Source organism: Stegastes partitus, unplaced genomic scaffold (genome assembly GCF_000690725.1).
Source record: "Stegastes partitus isolate 25-593 unplaced genomic scaffold, Stegastes_partitus-1.0.2 Scaffold1543, whole genome shotgun sequence".
Classification (NCBI taxonomy): Eukaryota; Metazoa; Chordata; class Actinopteri; family Pomacentridae; genus Stegastes; species Stegastes partitus.
In genome coordinates this window covers 85432-93904 of record NW_007579274.1, presented here as the reverse complement: position 1 = coordinate 93904, position 8473 = coordinate 85432, and the positions used below count along the sequence as shown (strand labels likewise).

Genomic DNA, 8473 nt, shown 5'->3' with positions numbered 1-8473 from the left:
TTGTACAGACTATTACAGATGCTAAGGATGAAACTTATTTTGAAAAACTCTAGAAACAAGTTGTACAAACTGCTGAACAAAGTAGGACTGAAACTGAATCTACAGCTAAATGTAAGAAAGCTGAGGCTGAATTCAGTGTGAACAAGGACACTTCTACCACAAGTGTCTTGTCCTTACTTATCTTATGTCATTTTAATTGTAATTATCTTATAAGCTTCATCAACAATAAAAAGCAGAACTTTAGCCATTGTTCCAGAATCAAGTGATGGTTTCATAAAAAACCTTTTTATGAAACTTAAAGTAATCCAGGATAAGACACTCTATTTAAGAGCAATGAATACTTCAATTTAACATTTATAGAATTTGAATATCAATATCATGTACACTTAAGTAAACTAATTTCGATTAATTCAATCATAACAGAGTAAAACTTTCTTATTTCATTCTTATAAACTAAACGTGAAATGGGCGTTTCTTTCTTCTTCATCATGATCATTATGATTCATACAAACTTGTAATGTTTGTTGCTCTCACTTTAACTGCACCACAGCTGTTACAAAAGAAGATAAATATTAATGAGAAAATAAGAAAGTTCTTTTACTTTTTTAAAATCTCCCCTTCCCATCTAGCTCCTCCTTTTAGACAAATAATATTTTTTAAACTGCTGGTTAGCTACTCAGACACTTTCACATACACTTCTCACAAAAAACAAGTATTTGTAATTTTTTCTTCTTTTTTTTTCTCGATTCTCCTCCACGTGACTCTCATGTGAACAGCAAACAAAATAACAAACAAATCTGAATGCTGAAACTATTTATCCTGCAGGATTAAAAAATAAAATAAAATAAAATTAGTACAAATAAAATAAATATAGTAAAAATAGTGTCAACTCAGTGTGACCAGTAATCTCAGTCTGGCTTTAAAATCAATCTCCTTTTTTTTCTTTTCTAATTTTGCAGCACATATCTGAACACCATCAGCTCCTATGAACCGCCTCGACCTGCTGCATGCGGACAACCTGGTTTGGTGCAAAACAGGAAGCCTACAAGGCAGATAAATATCCCTGCAGCTCGACATTGCAAAACCTTTTTTTCTCCAACTACTGCAATATTTTGTGGGTTTGCACCTGAAACAATTCCTCCTCGTCGCCCGTTTCAGCCGCTCGAGGAGGACGGTGCCAAACCAGGAAGTGCGCGGCGGCGGCGCAGCGCGTGGCTCCACCTCGACGCCCTCCGACGTTAAACTGACTCGTCGCTCCACATTTCGGTCACTGCATCATCAGCGCTGACGTGGAAACTACGTGAGCGCGGGCACACGGCGTCCACCCACACTGTCACCGGTGACGAGTCACACCACGTAAAAAGTTCGGTAAGTCGCTGCCACATTTTCACTCGCGTCGGGAGCAGCGGGAGGACGGTGCTGCACGCGCACGGTCCGCTGCCAAACTTTGCCACGAACGCTTTGTCGGTGTTATTTTATTTTTTCTTTTTTTTCTGAGCCGATCAGCCCAGAAACGTGGAGTGAAACAAACAGTCTCTCGGTGCGCTCAGCTGGCTGCGGTTCCTCTCTGAGCGCGCCGAGCTGCGTCAAGTCACACGGAGGCACACGGACACGAGGAGCGCGTCTCTTCAGTATAAAACAGATCCGATCAGGAACTGGCTCTGAGAACATGAGAATAAATGCAGCGCCTTCAAACAGAGCAGTGACATATAATAATTACAGTAGACTAAACTTTATTGTCATTGCACAGAGTACAAAACAACAACAAGCAGTTTGGTGTAAAGGAGTAAAAAGTGCAATGCAATGTCAAATGTGCCGAAAAGCTTTCAGAACAATATGCAAAATGAACAGTATTAACAGTACAGACAATACATGGAAGTATGCAATACTTATATGGTATATGCAGTATAAGGAGAATTGTATGAACAAGCACATAAATAAATAACTTCTAAAAACACATTTTTATTAGAGAGCTTTTCCTGATTTTATTTAAGTTTTTTAGCTTCTTGCTCTGTTTGTGTGCGTTCTGCTTTTATCACTTATTCTGTGCTTATTTTATTTCAATTTTTAATTAATTTTTTTTGCAAAGCACTTTGTAGCATTTGTTTTGAAAAGTGCTCTTTAAGTTTATTATTATTATTATTATGAGTTATGAATAGAATAAGATGTAGCTAATACAAGTGTGCTATATAAATGAGAATGTAAAGAAAGATCTATGGGAATATAAAAATAGGGATAAATGACAGTATGAAGTGTATAACCACTGGATATAAGTAGTGAAAGGTTCAGCAAGGTGACAGGATGTAACTAATATATAAATGAAAGGACAATAGCTCCTAGACATTAGTTTTAAAAAATACAGTCACCAAAAATAAAAATAAAACAGAAAAAATAGTGATAATGATACTCAGGTAATAAAGTTAAATGGCACATGCTTATTAAATATTGCACATAAAAGTGAAATTCTGCACACAATACTGAGCCTGATATCGAACACACTCCTGAGAAAATGACAAATGATATTGATGTCAGCCGCTATGTTGTTATATTGTGTTGATTTTCAGCAAATTCATCAAAGTCTCACGTGTGTGTCTTAAAGGTTTTCTGCTCAATATGCAAAAAGGTGGTTCTGTTGGTTTTAGGGCCGTTCTAAATGTTCTAAATGTTCTGATTTGCTCCGAGAACCAATGAGCTGCTGCTGTTCCCGCCCCCTTCAGGAAGAACGCGCAGTCTGCATCTGTGATTGGCAGCCGGAGCTGTCAATCACAGCTTGAGCTGGACGACTATTGGTTAGTTAGGTGTTCATAGCAAATGGGTTAAAATCTGATCCACTCTTAACACTAGTAGGCTAAGTAGTTGTGCGAGGTTTTTAGGGATGGTAGAAGTAAACGTTTTCTTATGTTAACAGCTTTTATTTTGCACCTCCAAGTTTTTAATAACCACAAAACACAACAAAATGGATTTCTGCAGGTGTTGAAGGATCTTTATCCATTATCAGCTACTTCTACAGTCAGAAGAATCTAAAACTGCTGTGTGAAATAAGGAATCAAGACTTTTGCTCGAAATTCTGTTTAAATGTTGAATTTCTTTATTTCTGTATTGTGTTAATAAGCTGCATGGTTGAAGCTAAGTGTCAGAATGAAGCTTATTTGGAAGCACAGCTTTGACGTCGATTTTTGTCGACTATTTAAATTTTTGTGCAATTTGTTCAACTTTATTCTCACAGAATTTCACTTGAAAGCATCGACCATATATAAACATACACGTATATACACAGTCTGTGCTTGAGAGATATAAATAAAGAAATGAATATTGTGTTAATGAGTAGGAGTTCACAGTTTAAAGACAAATTTAAATAGCTTTGCAGTAATTCTAAAAATCTGGGTTGTGGGAATTTCCACTTGATTTGTTTATTTGCAGCAGGAGAACACTTTTAAATATGATGTTTCAGATAGAAAACAGTGTGAACTTGGTTTCAGGCAAATCTTTATCAAACAGGATGTTAAAATAGTCTAAATATTTGAATCAAAATGTGCTTTGTGGGCATGACAGTGATGCTGCCTGACTCTGACATTAGGCATCTCTGGTTTGAACCAGTGCCTGACCTGTCCATTTTAAAAATCCTTTTTTTTAAAACTCAGATTTCTACTTTTCTCTGATGTTATTTTGCCCCTCAGATCAGAATCTAATTAAATCACATCGGAGTTGTAAAAGTCTCTGTCCTGGAGTGTGAAAACACGCCTGGAGTTCAGTCTGCCAGCTCCGCCCGGTGGCTGTCGCACATAATGAGCACCAGAAGACAAAGTTATATAATACAAATTTGTCACAAGCTCAATAAACAGTCAGCCTCAACAGAGATCTTAAGACAAATCACTCCGACTCGCGCACACAAACTGCCAGATGAATCAAAACACTGGAGTCTGCAGCACAAAGAAGAAAACAAGCAGAACGTAATGAGAGTTTTGTCCAGTGTCCCTTTAGAAATGCACAATCATCTTCTCGCATTATTCACATCTTCTGTCGGATTGAAATGTGACACTATTTGTTCAACTCGCCATGTCATTATTCTGCACTTCACTGCAGTGGAATTAATGTTGTTATTTCGGCTTCTTTGCACGCTGTCGTCTGCTGCTGTCTCTGCTGTCATACTTGAACCGAATTGTACCGAATCACAATAATCCAGTTTCAAAAGATTGTATGTGTGAGTGGAGATGCTGCTCTTTAAAACCAAATAATAACTTTCAGGTAATGAAAAGTCCAAGTTTGCTGGTAAAAGACGGATAACGTGTATGGTGAGAAAAGGCTGCTTATCAGAGGTTTGTCCGTGACCCAGTATCCTGCTCCATACAAACCCAGGATCTCATGAACCCTGGGGAAAGCTTAACACAGGCGCTTGTTTGTGATCTCTGATAGTAATGCAGGAGAGGAAGACATTAGGATGACTTTTGTGGGCCTCAGTGGTTGTGTTAATAATTTGCTTGCCTGGCTGTTCAGGTAGCTGACTATGGAGACCTCACTATCGCCTCAGCTGGACAGCAGTTTGAACGAGTCGCTGACGGATGGAGAAGAGAACCAAAGTGAAACCAGTCTGTCTTCTTCAGACCTTAATCAGGTATTCACACACCTTGTACTTGAGTTTTAGCAGTTACAGCAATAGTTTCACTTCAAAACCTTGCAATTTACAACCAAGTGGTCAGCATGGAGGTTTGGCTGATGTGTTTCCTCCTGCTTTACCTGGTGCATTATGTTATCTTGTGTTTTGTTTTTTTGTTGTTGTAATTTTCATATGCACAGTTTGATATAAATGTCTCGGTTGATGCCTGCAGGTGTCGGTTACTGCAGAGTGTTCTGGTGTGACTGTTGTCCAGCTGTCCGACGGTCAGACAGTGCAGGTTCAAGGAGTCATCCAGGCCCCTCAGACGTCTGTTATACAGCCGCCACAAGTGCAGACTGTCCAGGTGAGGACGCATGCTGAGAGAACACTGAGAACAGGTTGGCTAGAATGTGTGATGCTCATCAAATTCAGAGTGTAGGTTATGTAAAAATATCTGCATCAGATGAGTAACGGGGTCAAGTCGACAACTAAGTCTTGATTCTGTCAGTCTATGCCAAGTCCACCAGTTTGTCAGAGCAAACCTGCAGGTTGGGTCTCAAACCAAATCTGACAGAGAAGGATTTAAGTCAAGTCTAAAGTCATTTAAGAGAAGTTCAGGTTACCTTTTTAAATCACCGGAGAGAGGCCCAGCTTCTTCAACACAAGTCCATGTCGACTCTGTCAGAAGCCGTCTGAAGTCAAACCTCATGTCATAGAGAGAATTTAAGAAGTCTTCACTGTGTCAGACTCTGTCATTCAAGACAAGCCACGAGTTTCACCTCATGTCATTCAAGAAGTCCCGATTTGATCAAAGCAAGTCTCAAGCAAAGGTCCAAGTGAAATGTCAACTCCCCAAGTCCAGAAAATGTTCACAGAGCAGCAGAACCTGTCCACGGTGTGTTTTGGTAATAGATTTGCATATTGCTCTGTGAGTGAATGAACATGGAGCTGCTACGCGTAGGAGACGCTCTGCAGGGTTTGTGGTTCGCATGCAGTGCATCTGTTAATAGGATTGATGTGAGCAGCAGGAGCCGAGGTTTAAGCTCATCAGTCTAACCTTCACATTCAGGAGGCGTTGTTGTGTCTGGGCAGGTCGCCGTATCGCTCAACACTGATCCGCGAGGCGAAGCTGTGCAATTCTCACCACAAGTAATCTGATTACTTTATTAGACATTGTGGTGTAGACGTCACATCTGCGCTGTTTGACTTATTTCAGCTCTTAAGTAAAAGTCATTTTCTCACATGTGCTGCTTTCTTTGCAAAGCGGATGCTACTTTCTCGTCTCCTGAAAATTACTGTGACGAAGAGAACAAAAATGAGATCAAATCTGTGAGCTGCACGGTGAGACGACGCATTTGTACACCGCACGGTGGTTTTGTCGCCTAATTTCACAGCATCTTGTATCAGTAAATCTATCACGTAAAAGTCTGAGTCCTGGTATTGACTGAACTTTCACAAGTAATAATTGAAATAAATCACTGATTCTCACAGTACAGCTCTGGTTGAGCAGCTTTAACAAAGTGTAATATTTCCTTCCAAATCATTGTCGTATAGTTGAACTAACAGCTATTATCTCACATGCACTACCTTATTGCAAAGCAGACGGTACTTTGCGATCTTCTGAAAAGTGCGATTGAGACTGAAAAAGAGATTAAATTGCAATTTAATCCACTTCAATGCAATTTTATGTATCTAGTGTGAATTCACAACACGTCATCTCACAGCATGACACCATCTGTGAGCTGCACAGTGAAACGGTGCTCATGTGCACCGCAAAGTGGTTTTGTTGCCTGGTTTCAAAGCACTTTGCGCTTTTTATCAGTGAGTCTATCAATAACAAGTCCTGGTATTGACTGAACTTTTGCAGTAATAATTGCGCCGTCACTGAAGTGAATTTCCTGCATCACCAATTCTTACAGCACAACTCTGCTTCAGAGATGGTAATACAAGTTTTACACTTACCTCTGGTAACACGTGGAACCAGATGCATGACATGCTCTAGACTCAACTCTGAATCTGTGTACAAAGCAGCATTATTTCTTGCTTTCAGAACGTAAACCTGACAAGTGCAGGCCTGACCTCAACCCCAATACCACTAAATGGATACAGACACGCCTCTGTTTAACCTGCTGCCTTTGTCTGCTGCAGATATTATCCTCTAATAGGGCCAAAGCAGCCTTTGTGTTGCTAGCATACAGCCTTTATGCAGCAATGTGAGTCACAAAGCCTCCTGACTGATGACGCAGAACCGGGTCAACTTCATATGTGTTATTATTCCAACAATATGATTTGAGTGACAAAATATAAACAGATTTATTTATGCTACAGTGAAATGATGCTCGGAGAGAGGAGGGCGGTGACATTCACAAATAATTATGCAGTGTGTTGAAGTGTGTCTGTGGAGAAATGCGAGGGGTTGAAAAGATTAAGCTTGAAATAAAATGTCCTTCTATGACGTTGTCTTGTCTTGACAAACGCCACTAAAAGTCTGCGAATGACAACAAACGCCCCCTCAGCAATGATGTTAAGATGTTGCCAACATTTTAGAAAAGCAATATTGCAGATTACTCATCACTTTATTAAAACGCAGGCTGTTTTGTGCAGATTGCTACCGTGGCAGAGCTGGAGGATGACGAGACAGTTGCAGACGTGCAGAAGAGACGGGAGATTCTCACCAGGCGTCCGTCTTATCGGTGAGAGGACGTCGACAGCAAACAGGAAGATGGTGTGTAAAGTGCCAAGTCCATGTAAAGTCACTTTTGTGGAATTCTGTTGTCCGGCAGAAAAATTCTTAACGAGCTTTCGTCGGATTCGCCGGCAGTTCCTAAAATCGACGAGGAAAAGATGGAAGATGAGACGCTGCCCCTCTCCAGCAGCCCATCGACGTCTGTGCCAACGTCCATCTACCAGACCAGCTCTGGACAGTACAGTCAGTACACACAGCAGCAGCTCGCCCACTGTGGAGTTTATTCTGCTCCAGAACATACAGTTAGGAAGTTTGCTCACTTCTTACACGTCCAGTCAATGTTTCATTGCTTCAAGAGAGTACAAAGATGTTCTTTTCTTCCTGCAGCCTTTATGTGTTCAATAAAGCAGCACAGTTGGCTCCAGAATAACTTGAGCTCTATGTAAGAATTTGAGAAGATGCTCGGCAGAAGCTGGAAGAAAACTCAAAGAGATTTTACTATCAGGAAGCCAAAACTGCAGCATAGTTCTCAGCATTCAGTGATTGAATGTTACTGTAGCTGCAGCGATCACTGACTTTAAGTTTTACCTTCTAAAGCCTGAAAACTAACATAACTTTCCGCTACAGCCGAGTCACAGCTATACTTTGACCCTGTACAGTTGCGATCGGCCAGGGCAGAGCCATCCAGCTGACCAATCCCGGAGTTGAAGCCCTTCAAGGGGCCCAGACCCTGACGGTGACCAGCTCTGCAGCCCCACAGCCCGGAGCCACCATCCTGCAGTGTGCAGCTCAGTCGGGAGACTCCCCACAGCAGTTCTACATCCAGGGAGGACAGATGCTCATCCAAGGTCAGGTGCAGCTTATTTTGAATCTCAAATGGCATGGAAAGCATTTTAAAGTTGTAAACAAAGCTTACATGCACCTCTGAAGAACATGTATGTCATGGCAGGCTTAAGTTTCCTCAGACTTCTATAACTCTTAATTTTCTATGATTAGGCAGGTACATGTTTGTCACAAATGACAATCATGCATTTTAATTCTTTTATAGATTTACTACAAATCCTCTGTAAATATGAAAAAGTGTGCTGGGTCAAAAATATAGATACAGCACCTTAAATATTGGTTTTGTTGATGTACAGAATTGTATATTTTCTATTGGCATGACCTTCTTGTGAGTGATTAGGACTGACTAC

The 8473-nt window shown here is 40.6% G+C and overlaps 1 protein-coding gene across 1 annotated transcript in view; it reads left to right on the top strand.

The window, feature by feature from the left end:
* The first annotated feature begins 801 nt into the window (after positions 1-801).
* Positions 802-8473, top strand: part of LOC103371210 (cAMP-responsive element modulator-like) — a 16338-nt gene continuing 8666 nt past the window's right edge. Inside the window, exons 1-6 of the mRNA XM_008300458.1 lie at positions 802-1368; positions 4495-4612; positions 4827-4958; positions 7199-7287; positions 7378-7523; positions 7940-8128. Coding sequence (XP_008298680.1) covers positions 4505-4612; positions 4827-4958; positions 7199-7287; positions 7378-7523; positions 7940-8128 — 664 coding nt within the window. The 5' untranslated portion in view covers positions 802-1368; positions 4495-4504. The remainder of the gene's footprint in view (positions 1369-4494; positions 4613-4826; positions 4959-7198; positions 7288-7377; positions 7524-7939; positions 8129-8473) is intronic.